This window comes from Struthio camelus, chromosome 2 (genome assembly GCF_040807025.1).
Source record: "Struthio camelus isolate bStrCam1 chromosome 2, bStrCam1.hap1, whole genome shotgun sequence".
NCBI classification, from domain to species: Eukaryota; Metazoa; Chordata; class Aves; order Struthioniformes; family Struthionidae; genus Struthio; species Struthio camelus.
Genome location: NC_090943.1, coordinates 163,303,043 through 163,316,990, shown reverse-complemented (window position 1 = coordinate 163,316,990; position 13,948 = coordinate 163,303,043). Strand labels below are relative to the sequence as shown.

Here is a 13,948-nt window from a genome sequence, read left to right as displayed (position 1 = left end):
GTGGCTGCGTGGCACCTCCTACTTCATTCCACCAGAAATCTTCCTGCTTCAGTCCTAAACTAATAACTCTTATTGGAGAACGGTGGCAATGACCACATGGGAGTGGATATCCTATAATTTACTCAGGTCCTCTTTATTTTAAAGAAACATAAATGTCATAAGAAGCATAAATATAGGCAAACATAAATGCCTATATATTTCATTGGACTTACTCTACGCCTTCGGAAAAATTTTGGAAGTGGATATTGATTGGTACATGACCACCAATTTTCCTTACACTTGTGATTTACATGGAACTGACCTCACCCTGTTGATGTATGAAGCTCCAGATCTCACATCTGGTAAAGGTGTATCTTTCAGAAATGTGTTCAGTGTTTATCTGAAGGTTCCAAAAAAAAAAAAAAAGATGGAAAAATATTCATGTATCTTGGCAGTCTATACATTCCCTAATTGCTCTCACTGTTAATATAGAAAGCACTACTTCTCATTTGTTTTTTATGGCTCTGAATCCACTGATTCTTGCTATGCCTGATTTTTGCTAGACGAATGAGCTCTCTTATAGCCATTGCTTTTCCCTAAATGCACCTGTATGCTTTGATCAAACCACATTTCAGATTTTCTTCTGATATAATAGAGAGACCAACCTCACTGTGAGGTTTTTTTCTATATTTGTTCTAGAAATAGTAATATATATTCCTTCAAGTCATTCTTGTGGCTGCTTTCCTGGAGATTGTCCAATTTTTCAGCATCTCTTTTAAGACATAGGTGCTAGCACTAAAAGCGTTGTTCCTGTACTAACCTCCACTAATGTGGTGGGACAGATCCTCATCACTCCTCCTACTCAGTCTCTTCAAAAATCACGTGTTTCTGAATGTACACTGGCCACGCTATTATACTGAAACTTACTTGCTTGATTCTTAGAGTCTCGCTCTCCTGTTATGACCTTCCTACCTGTGTGGTCATTTATCGTTCTGCCGGTCTGGTTGCTTCTGCAAGTGTTCTCAGCAATGTTTTCATACCCGGCTGCAAATCCTTAGCAGAACTACTAAAAACTGATCTTGCAAAACCTCCCTAGAAGAATCTTCCCCTAATGAGGATTACACATTCACATCTAGATCTGAGATCTATCACTTAGCTGATTCTTAATACATTTGACATAAAATCATAAAGTAAAATACACCGCTACCCAAATTCTTGGGTTTTGCGAAGGATTATCATCAAAGCAAAGAGGTCAACTGCAGGAAGCTTGAGGCAGTTTCTTTAGATTTTAAGGGAAATCCTCATAAATCCTTATTTTATCCTAAATAAAAGTAGCATTCTATAATCCTGTAGAAAAGATTGTTTGATCTACTCTATCTTATATAAATCATATAGTATTAAAGAAGATGCTGTTTCACAGCTTTCTTAAAAAAGCAATTCAGCTTAGTTTCTGCTTTCTCTTATTCAACCTACCTTTTCCTTATGCAATGCAGAAGCAATGAGAGCTCTGAGATTTTTTTTGAAAACTTCAGCCACAGTTACAATAAGCATTATGGCATAAGCAATGCATATAATTAATAATAACAAATTCCATGATATCTGGGCCATTTGCACAGAATGCTCTGAATAAAAACTAGAACTCCATCCAATATTTCTTAAAAGAAAGAAATTCAACATTATGTTATATACAGCTAGTTCCTCCTCCTAATCATACTAACATTTTTGTGAAAGATTTATGGTTATTAAAGATACAGCTGGAAAGGAGGACAAACAAATTGGCATAAAGCAGAGCTGAAGAAATGATTTCCCCATATATCTATCTAATGAAATACCTGAACAGAAACTTAATTAATATTAATTTTTTCCTTAGGCAGAAATTTTGAGGAGAGGAGGGAAATAAGATGACATTTGGTAAGATACTTAGGGCTAAAAAAGATCTTGCTTTGATCAAATAAGAGCTACTCTTGACATTTGTTTTTCCTTAGTCTTCTCTGCAAAGCTAGGTGTCAGCCAATACTATTGTTTAATTTTTTTGCCATATTTTTAAATGCATTTAGACTATATATGGATTCAGTTCAGGTCTGAGAAAGAAGAAAGGATAAAATCTTAAGTAGAGGAGTTAGCTCTGTAACCTTTATACCAAAAGCAGTTGAGTACTAGTCCAAACTACTGAGATCTCAAGCCACAAGTTTTAAAACTGGACATACACACACACAAACACCGTTCGAGAAACACATCAGTATTTTTAAATTTGAGTTTGGACCCATTTTAAAATGAAGCATTGATGTTGAAACAGAAATAGTCCCACGAGAGATCATCATCCATATGTTTCATATAAGAATGAACTGAGTGGCCTGTAAGACACCTCATCTTTTTACAGTTTCACCAGCTTTCATACCATAATCCAGAACAATGTTGCTTCTTACTTAGAAGGAATTCCTGCAGAGGAACTGCAGAAGCTGAGTGGAGACTCTCAGTTTAATATGGGCCTTTTTTCGCTTTGCTCAACAGCATGGTGTTAGTGGGAGGGTAACTTATGTATTGGGAATCAAAGGCTGCTTTTCTTCACTTTTACTTACAAAAGAACAGATGACTTTTTTTTTCCCTCCCCAAGGGAGGTGGTCTTATTTAGCCACGGTTAAAATCTATATTGGGCAATTGCAGTTAAACTGCAAAAGACTCCTCCAATAGTGTACTAGTGGTGTTGCTTGTGACTAGTGAGGCAGCACCAGTCTAACCAGCAGACTCCACAGCCAAGAAGACATCATGCAGCCCCAGCACAGTCTGCACCAGCTCATGCCAGAGAGGGAAAAGTGGAGGACACTAAAGGCTCCTTAGTCTCCTCAATAAAAGCACTCTTGTTGCAATGATTTACTAATCCCCTGCTACATTTCACCTTGGAGTTGGCAGTACTTTGTTCTTTTGTGAAATGATCTTTAAGCGTTTAACACACAGAACTCTTGAGAGTCCCTAAACAAAATCAGCCGTTTAAACATAATGCCAGTAAATAAAGGTATGAATTCCTCCTTGCATATATAAATATGCTCATATGTATGCTCTGGATTCTGTAGTAAGAAGTAGAGTTTACAGGGTTATGAGTGTCCATATGTGATATCTGATTAACTATAAGGGCATATTACAAATTTATGGTAACAAAAGTGGGGTGTTAATGTTCTTTTTGAAGTTCTTAATTCTGGGATGTTTTCCCTCTTTCCTAGTGTCCATATTTAATTACCTAATACCAATGAATAAACAACATCATTAAACAATGTTCTTACTGAAGTTATTACATTTCAGATGCTAAAGAGCACACCGTAAATCATCAGAAGACCCATACAGTCAAATAAAACCCTAGTATATAAAAAAAGAATTGTTATAAATGCTAAAAAAAATTGTTAAAAATGCTTACCATCCAGGTACAGTCTACAGGCATTTTACTGAAAAAGTCAGGTTAAACTGACTGATCAAAGAAGTTAAATCTCAAACACACCAATTTAGGAAATAAGAGTCACATAAGTCCAAAACTAAAAAAAAAAAAAAAAAACTTTGGTGACTAAACTGATATTTAAGTGAAATTTACATATCAGGAGTATAGTCCCGAGAAACGTCCACCTCACCCTTTACGTATCTACAGTCCTAGAAATTTCTAAGGGGCACAAAATGTGCTCATTTTGATGCAAAATTGCTGCTGCCTCAGTAGGAAAGGAAGAGGGCCTAACTCACACTTAGATTCTTTAAAGCAGGGGGTTCTGCACCTAAAAAAGCCTCATGGCTCAGTCTGATGATTAAATTAACACTGGTGGACGGCAAGGGTGCTTGCTCACCAAAAACTGTGGTCACCACTATCTTCCTTCCACAATATGAAAAGGGACGGAAGTGTTGGTGCAACATAGGGGAAGACCCGCACAGGAACGTGCTTTGGACCCTTCCTCAGCGTGGGAGACGCCAAGCCCATAGTTCCCACCAGCCTGCAGAAAATCCAAACCACCCCCCCCCCATCAGCTATTCTCAAAAAGAAGGCATTCCTTACACTTTCTGTTAAACTGATGTCCTCTACAAAAATATTTAAGTGTTCCTTGGTTCAGGCGGAGGATGAAAGATGGCTCTGCCACACTTTTCCCCTTTTTTATACATACATGTAAAATAGAAACAGTCCTTGCAACCGCAACTCCAGTCTAGGCCTCTTTTCTGCCTGAATCACCACACTGGAGACTTGCCCTCCATCTGGCTCTGCCAAGGTCTCCGTTCTGTATTCAAAAATGGCAGAGCTACAATGGGAGAAATTCAGATGGACCTCTCTCCTGCCCATCCAAAACTGCCTGCTGATTAAGGCTAAGAGCTTTGGGCTGAACCCTCTTCATGCTGAGAAATGCCTTTTATCTAGGTTTCCTATATCTCTGGTAAATGTTTCAGGAACTGAGCTATTGTATAAAAAGGCCAAGTCATCACTTCCTCCTATGCTGGCCACATTTTAAAAGGAGCTTTATATAAACGGTTCTGCAATTTAACCTCAATAATTTTTCACCATGATGTTCAAAATTTTCAGCTTGAAATTAGAAAAACTGTGAATTTGGACTTTTCTGTGGGCTGTTCTCTACCACACAAAATTCCCCGGAAAAGTAGATGAAGTGATTCAGATCTGAAAAAATGGCATAAATTTACAGAATGCAATCACTCCTTGTTTTCCTCCTCTCTTTAGAAATTCAGCCTGAGGAAACACGAAATATTAATGAAGTTTCTGACTGCATCTTTCAGTAACTTAATATTTGAGTAACTCATTTCTCCAGCACTACTTTATGACAATTTGCTTTGCGTCCTTTCCAGTCACTAAGGATGTATTTAATAAGCCGAAGCATAACTCATTCACATGCATGACGAGATTATTTATGAAAGAGTCGCAATTTTTGTTTTCCTCTTGATTAAGGTGATTTGGATTGGGAAAAATAAATTTCTTATCAATTGCCACTGAATTCATGTGCAATTATTATTGTATTTGAGCCTTTTCAAAATCCCCCAGCAAAATTTCTTCTGATTTCAATTGGTCTTGGCAGAATCAGGCCCCTTAAACTTTCGTTTGTGTCAAATGAGCAGCCACAAGTAAGGAGAAAAAATACCTTCTACTTGTGACATACTTTGAAATAATACCTCAAGAAAATGATATTAATGAGTGAGTATGGGGAGGGCCATGAAGTTGATTGATATTAATGTGAATGTCTGTACAATATCGTCCAAATACGCCAACGAGAATTTCTGGAGTTGCTTAAGCAGAGGGGAAGAGAAATAGAATAAATGAAAGAGAAGATCGTAACAGCCTCAGAATAGCATGAAAATTTAATGCTACAGTTTTGCATTAAAATTCCTGTAGGACCATTTTATCTTTGCTTCTTTAAAATACTTATGCATTTTGCATTTCTTTATACATTTTTATGCTTTTCATTCATTTTCATTTAATAACAACCAGCAGCTTTTGAATACTGTTGCAATTAAATGGTGTGAGGAAACAGGCTCGAGCTCTGAAGTGGGAGGAAAAGTAATCTTGAATGTTATTATTACCATTTCATAACTCTGAAAGGTAGGTAGGCCCTTATAAAATTTAATTTCATATTTACAACTACATCATGGCTGCTCCAAGGACACACATTAGCTATAAATCCAACCTTAATGACTCACGGTACCAGTGCAACCAGCCTGGCAAAGCATCTAGTCTAAACTGTACGTGTGGTTAAACTGCAGAGTTATGCGGAGGGTTGTCAGGAGACCACCCAGTCATCCCTGGCAAGGGCAGATGCCGTTATCCCTCTGTCCTTCCTGGCAGACGTTTATCTAGCTGCTTCTAGCTGAAACATTTCCAATGACAGAGAACCCACAGTTTATTAGGGAAACGGGGATGATGGGTATAATCAGGGAAGAATAAAAAAAGAGTAAAGATAATATAATTACACTGTAACACAGTTCACGTGCATAACTCAGAATGATTCAATTAGCAGGAAAAATAAGGAAGACACGAAGTAATTTAATTATTCCTTCTCGTGCAAAGAGAGACCCCTTGCCTGTCCACTCCACCACTCCAGAGGGACACGTATCTTTTAGCCCTGCCTGGGTGTCTCAGGTGTCCAGGGGTGTTTCAAGTGCACTGTAAGCCTGTCTGTAGATGACTGGATTGAAGGCCAGCTGATCAAGTTAGCTACGAGCTGAATCACTCCAGGCTTCCCTGACTGCACTGTCTGGCTCTCCTTTGACTGTACTGGCAGCCTCTACTGCCAGTTGACATATGGACACCTATATTTAGTTATCTCTGTTTGGATGTCTTACTCCGTAGCTGACTCCTCCCTGAGCTTTTGGGGAGGTGCCTGTTTGGCAAATCAGCGTAAAGACGACATATCGTGACAAGAAAGAGTATATCTACTTGTAGCTGAAGGGATTTCAGCTGTCACACACACAAATGCATTCACAGGCACTCATATCTGCATACAGCAAACCTGCATTAGCAGGTCTTGTTATGCACAAAGATTCTTCTTTCTTATATTTTTCAAAATTACCAGTCTTTTTTAAGTGGTTTTCCTTGTTCTGATTTTTAACAAATGAGGAGACACGCAGATATGGGACAGAGCTTTCGGTAATGGACTGTAATGGAATTAATATTTCAGCCCCTTTAAGAGGTGCATTAAGATCCAAACAGTGGAGATTTTTCTGCTGCAGACTATGTTCTTTAGCTGTGTTGAATTAGAAGCTCAGTTAACAGGGATTCCCATAACACGGGATAGGCAGATACTACAGGAGCAAGACTGCGTGCAAATGTTGCATGTAAAAATGTAATTAAAACACTAAAAAATATTCCTATCTTGAAGTTATTACCAATACGTAATGGCAACACTACTTCAGACACATCTGTCTCTCTTTCTTTCCTGGAAGTGGACTGTTTCTCTCTTTTTTTCTAATTACACTAGAGAGTTATCAGTTGAAATCTCTCTGTAGTGGATACAAATGGAGTTAAAAAATATGCTTTACCTCAGTCAAACTGATATGACTTTATAAAATGCTCTTACTGCTTTGTAGATATAAAAGCAAATGGCAATTAGACATATGAAGTCAACGGAATGACACTGTTAGAAAAGCAAAAGAATATTAGATTCTGTCATTTTTAATACCATTACCCATTTGCTGATTGTGTGGGAAGAAAAATCTGTAAGTTTAAAGGAGAAAAGTTTAAAGCAGCCCACTAAAGGTTTAACATGCACTGATTTATGTCCATTGAATCTTCAGTACTTATTGATTCACTTTAAAGTACCTTAGTGTCACTGTATGGACAAGAATTAGATGGAAAAAAAATTAGTTGGAAAGTGCTGTAAAATGGACTCTATTTTTTTCTTCACTGAGCAGAAAATTTATTAAAAATAAATGTTTTGGTATTTGTTGATCAAGTCTGGTGGGTGTTAGGATGTGAGATTTCCATTGCAACTTCAGCATGGCTTTTATAAGGAGAATTAGTTGTCTTCAGCTTAGCAATAGCAGACTTCATTCCATTCTGAAAGGTAAGTTATATCTAGAGCTCTACGAAACATCCTTGACATTGACCTGTGCGCGTCTGCAGAAGGGTAAAAGAGAAGGAGACAAAGAAAGTGGACAATCGCGTGACATTTGTTCTTTCAGAAGCCTGACTTAACTTCTGAATTTCCTTGTCAAACTTTGGCAGCTAGGCACTGCCCTCAGAGCCAGCCAATGTATTAGATGGCGACCCAGCCAAGGCTTCTAACATGCTCAGCTCCCACTGACAGTTTAAGAAGATTTGAGGATGAATCAGCTTATTTTGGCCTCATGCCCAGAGCAGATTTTACCCTTGCTGGCATACTTAAGGCTTCAGCTGACTTCAGTGACAGCTTGGGGTACAAACAATTAGTTTCCCTTTGCCACATCGGGATTTGAAAAGATTTGTCTGAAATTCACTAAAAAGCTGCATGCTTCCTTGGCAAAATTTGGGTAATAACCCGGAGTCCCTTTCATTTGGCCAGTGCTCAATTCCTAAGGCGCTGTCAGCATTCATGTTTGCTCCTGCAGGAAATCCCAATAGGATTGGGATCCCAATAGGATTAATGTACCCCTGTCCTCTCTCTCTTCTGACCGAGTGCAGCTTCCACCCTTACTTTCCCAAGACAAAAAGAAGACAAAAGCTCACATAAATATCTCAGACCAAGTAATTTGCTATTACCTAATGAATCAATATGAGAAGTCAGTATCCTGCTTCCCAGGAATGTCTAGTCTTCATTGAGATGTTCTGTCACTGGAGTCTTCACTGACTGAGAGCTAAAATTGCACTTCTTATTTCAATGATTCTCCATCATGAAAATGGTTCCCTAATTCAACTTGTAATGCCTTCTTCCCTGACACTTAGGGCTGTGTTCTTAGTTTACCATGACCCCTGCTCCTGTGCCTTGACTGCCTCCTGTGGGTGCCAAGCCAGACCTTTTGGGGCAGGTTTTACTTGTTTGGAAAGTGCAGAAGTTTCGACAACTCAGATATTTCTTGTCGCTAGAAAAAGATCTTCCAAAGTAATGATCCAACTACGCAGTAATAAGGATACTGTTAATATGTATTTAAAAGATGAAATTCTGTATTTGCTGCTAGGGTAAAGAAAGTTTCTAGCTGGATGCTAAGTAAATATTTACTGCTCTGGTGACCAAGAATGTAGTTTCTCCAGTTTGATGTCTTTGAGACGCAGATACTTGATCAGCTCCTACAGCTGTTGGGAATGTTTCAGTGTGACAGTGGAAACTTTGGGTGGGAAGGGATTATCAGTGGGAGGAAAGAGGCTATGCATTCATTTTCTGAGTTTACAAAGAGGGTAGAAACAATACCCTGGAGGAATATAGTCTCAATGGGTTATTCATGCTCTCAGTTGGCATTTATGAGTCCTTGGCCTAGCTTCCAGTCTAACCCTGCTGAAACCTTTGTCATCAGCAGCAAGGGCGTCTGTGACAAACGTAACACAAAAGTCGCTCTATATTTTTATACTGAAAGGGTAAAGGTACTTTATATCTAAACTGAAATAAATCAAGATCGTACTAATTGCAAGTAGGAAACATCCTTTAGCAAGTGTTAATATTTCCTTTCAATACTTTTTTTCAGCCAATTTCGCATTCATCTTAAAAATTTGAAACAATAACTGCAAATCTTTTCTTTCTCCTCTGACATATTTACATTTAGGAACATCACTGTCTTAGGATAAAGATCCTGGGGGACTGTTACTACTGTGTGTCCGGGCTCCCAGAACCCCGCCAAGACCATGCACATTGTTGTGTTGAAATGGGACTCAGCATGATCAAAACTATCAGGTAACATCTTTTTTTTTTTTTTCCCCCTTATTGTTTCACTGCCTCTGCCAGCGTCCTGAACTTCTTATTTAAGGTGCTATAACTAGACACAGTAAATCCTATGGTGGTTCAAAGACCTTAGGATTGTCACTGTGAAAAGGGCAGGACTTTTTTGATCCATATAAAAGCATTGTATCCATGTGAACAGATACTAAATCCATTTTAATAACTTGTGCTGCTTCAGAGCACGTAACACAATAGCTATGTGTGCATTGGGAGTGATAACTTTCACAGATCTTAACGGGTCTCACTTTATACTGTTGTCATGTTTAAAAGGAGGTTGGTGAGGAGACTGAATTTTTTCCTATAATCCCATTAATAAAATAAAATAGAAATAAAAATCAAAAAGAGACAGCTGTGGTAATGCTTTAGCTTGAATACTGGAGCACAGATAAACTCATAAGCACTGTAGGATTTGCCAGAGGAGCAGATTTTACTTATTAAATTAGGTTTGTGCTTATATCTACAAGGACTGGAAGTGTTTTAATTAAGGGATGAGCTCTTACGATGTAAATATAGTTGTATTACTGATAGATTATTGTAATTTGATGCTCTCATGATTAAAAATAACAAGGTTTCAGCAGTCTGTGTATAGAGCTAGTCCAATGATTTACCTGGACAGTGACCAATATCTAGTGCTCCAGGAGAAGTTCTCTTGTCTTTTTTATTCATGCTATTAATTTTGCCAAGTTCCTCTTCTCCAAATCTTTCTTTTGTTGTTGTCTTCCCTCAAACAATATTTCCTAACCTGAGTATTATCGTCTTCCCATGGATGTTCTGCTGCCCAGTCTCTTTGTTTACTTCTCTTCCAGACTGCTTTCCTCCTCTAATCTGCATGTGTTTCATTACGTACATTAGAGAATTATGGTGTACTGCAGCTACATTACTGAGATCTTAATAGAGGCAGAATTTGACAAAAATTAATTAATGGAAAATGTAACTGAATAATGGTTATGCAACAATGATCTCTAAGAAGGTTGGATTCAATTATCACAGACTAACTATTGCAGAAAGTAATCAATATTTTGCTTCTGGAATACCCACAGTGAAAGTGAAGCATAAATTAGAGAAAATGTAGGTGAAAAACACTATCAACATCGTTAAAAATACTTGGAGATACATATCAAAGCATTTGTGTATGCTTGGTTATACCATCTGCAGCAAACTTTCTTCTGAGATGGTAAATCTTTTTGAAATCTTGCCTGAATTGAATCATCCTGCCTGAATTGAGATTTAGGCATCTAAAGACAGCATAGCCAGTAATCCACATCCTTTAACAACTCCTAATTCTTGAAGGACTTTTAAGTTCTTTATACCATCAACGTAGAAGGAAATCTTAAATTAGGCACACCAGATTTTCCTCTATAATTCCTCTAAGATTCCTGTTCTCTCCACTGACAAAATATATTTTGTTATGTTGCAAGGATCAGTATCAACACTTCTGGTGAGATGGTGCCCAAAAATCTACCATCTCTCGGTGCCGTTACTGAATTTTCTTTCTCGTCTTCTTGGTGACTGCATAGATAGCAGGAACTAAACAGGAATGTGAAGCGTATTCATTATACAGCGTGTAGGTTAAATCTGCGTGGACAGAAAAACTCACAAGTGACTTCTAAGCATTTTGATATGCCTTATATTCATACAGCCAAAGTGGTAACTCATTCTCAATTAAGATTTTACAGCTTGATCTTAAACTTGTAGATTGGAGTCTTGGTGCTCCTCTTCTCTCTTTGCGGGTGTAAAGAACTGTCCAGGATGCAACAAAAAAATCCAAGATTATTACTTTCTCTATAACATGTTTTGCCTCATTATATCTTGTTATAAAGCTTATAAAAGAAAAGCTTTTAACTAATGTTCTGCTCTGTCTTCTTGTACTTTGCGCCCTTAACCACCGAACACAATTGAAATATGACTTTCAGCTATGAGAAGGTTCCAAGAGGTCTAATATGCACTCTAGAACAAGGAAGTTTGCCTCAACTCATCTCTGAATGAGTGAGAATCCCATACTCCTGCTGTCTTGCAAGCCCCAAGCTCCTGTAAACTGTTGTTAGCTGTGAATGGAAGTGAAAATTAAAATAAAAAGAACAAGCTCTTCGTGAGGGATCCATTCATCCAGCTGGTTCTCATACATTGTCAGAGGAAGTGCAACTCCTCCTGCATTTAGGTTTATTGTATTAATGCCTATCTGTACTAACGGTTGACACAAATGAGATAACGCTCATCAGATGGTAACATTTCATTTTAACAATTCTCATCCTAGCTAATCGGAAAAGTTACTGTCAGGGATTATACTGAGGGGAACGTAGTCTGTAACTGCACTTATCCATAGAAAAGAGCAGCCACCTTGTCTTTATCTTTATGTGCGTAAGTGGGCAAATGGGAAGCTGAGTAAGAAGAAAACATTCATCAGCATTTTTACTGCACAAGTTAGTGAAAGTTCAAAGTTATGTTGGAGCCCCAGGGGGTTAGGATTATGAATGGGATATGCAATAAAATTCAAGATATGGATGTCTATTTGCTAACAGACAAATATGGAACATGAGCTTCAGACTTAACAATAAAATGAGGTTCGATTTTGTGAGATAATCTTTTCCTCAGTGATGTTGAAATGGATAAGAGACAGATAGAGAATATAAAAGTAATTCTAAACTCAGATCGCTTCTAAATACCACATTATACTCCACCAGTGTATACTGCATGGTGTATATACTCCTTATACTCCAATACACATTACACTCCAAAAGATGGAGATAAGCACGTTTATTCTTTGGGGTTTTTAATTCATTGGTTTGGGTTGTTAGAAGAGAAGTAGCTCTCCTTCCCCCTTGGAAGAGGGTCCAAGGGAAGTTCGGGGAGGTAAAGTAGAAGGGAGGGGAAATATGAAAGAAAGTGGAAGTGAGAGAAGGAAAGTGAAGAGAGGTGAAGGAAATAATCATATAGAGGAGGAGAGAATACCTCCAAAGTGAAAATTATAGACCATAATCTGCCAGAGTCAAGAATGAGATGGGAATAATGCATCTTGGTGAGGCGGCTTCATTATAAACAGCTTGTTAAACATTTTCATAAGGGGGCAGTGAAAAGTTATAAAAATAAATTGTGAAGTAGAAGTACCTCTGAAACAAGAGAATTAAAAAGTGTAAACTGTTTAGCTTATCAAAAAAAAATTGAGATGTTAATTGATAGCAGCACATCAGTATTTGCATGAACAGAAAACACTAGATTAAAAAAAAAGAAAAAAAGTGAGAGTACTCCTGAGAGAAATGGCGGCTTTTCTGTCCATCAGTGTTTTCAAATCAAGACTGAATTTCTTCCTGTAAGAAACACTCCCCTCAGACACAGGTTACTGGAATATAAAGAAGCATGACTGGACAAAACATATTGGCCTGTGTCACACAGGATGTCCCTGTGAACACTGTGGCTGTTCCCTTTGCTCTTCAGTTTAGGACACAGTGGCACCCTGAGTGACAGGAAACAGTTCTGTGGGTTGAAGATTCCTGCCTTCAACCTCCTTCTTGAAATGTCCTTATTCCTAAAAACCCTGTGATGCGGGAGAGAGGTAGCTGGGAGACTGTGTGAGGCCCAGCTCCCCCAGGACTCAGGCAAATAATGATGGAAATTTAAAAATTCATATATTGATGGAAATTCAAAAAAAAAAATTATGCCAAAATAGTTATTTGGTAAGCCAAAGAGTCTTGAATGGTTTCATCTCTTGGATCCTTTTCCACTAAAAGGCCAGCTGAAAGAGTAATTATTATGAAAGAAAAAACTATCCCAGCATACTGTGTAGGCTAAACTCCAGAAACAAGATAACAGCTTGTCTTCTTTAGAAGTCTGTAATTAGCTGCTAATATTAACACCAATTCATTTAAAAAAAAAAAAAAAAACCTTACATTTTAGATGATCTCAGTGACTGACCTGCCAAGTTTCCTGCCCTTCCCAGGAAAATACTGCTTTTTAACTTGATCTATTGGGCATAAAAAGAAAAAATCAGAAAAATTCTCAATGCTCATTAAAGACGTTATTTAGGCAGGCAGATAATGAGGAAGTGTTTTTATATTCCATGATTTATTATATAATCGAACCAATTCTGGACTCCTTCCACAGATTCCTGTGTATGTAGTGTGCGGAGCAAGGCTCAGCCTATATTGGAATGAGCCTTGACTCACAGAAGACAGAATAATGTTTCGCAAAAACTTCTTCACTGTGAGGGTGACAGAGCACTGGAACAGGTTGCCCAGAGAGGTAGTGGAGTCTCCTTCGCTGGAGATGTTCAAAACCCGTCTGGACGTGATCCTGGGCAATATGCTCTAGGTGACCCTGCTTGAGCAGGGAGGTTGGACTAGATGATCTCCAGAGGTCCCTTCCAACCTAAACGATTCTGTGATTCTGTGAAAAATCAGAAACTACAGGCTATCACTTACCTTCATTTCTGTATGATGTGGAAAGGGGCTAGTATGCCACAGCTTGCTTAACAAGATTTTCACAGATTCTGTCTGCACTTTTCAGATGCAAGTCACAGAGTTAATAGGTTTCATACTGGGACTTAATCATATCAGGACTTACAAGTGTCCGTTTCAGCCACTGACTGAAAATGAGCAGAG

At 38.2% G+C, this 13,948-nt stretch overlaps 1 protein-coding gene across 2 annotated transcripts in view; it reads left to right on the top strand.

Moving 5' to 3' along the window:
• Positions 1–13,948, top strand: part of ADCY8 (adenylate cyclase 8) — a 128,700-nt gene that overhangs the window by 57,289 nt on the left and 57,463 nt on the right. For both annotated transcript variants that reach the window (XM_068933317.1, XM_068933319.1), the window contains exon 5: positions 9,181–9,308. In XM_068933317.1, the coding sequence (XP_068789418.1) occupies positions 9,181–9,308 (128 nt within the window). The remainder of the gene's footprint in view (positions 1–9,180; positions 9,309–13,948) is intronic.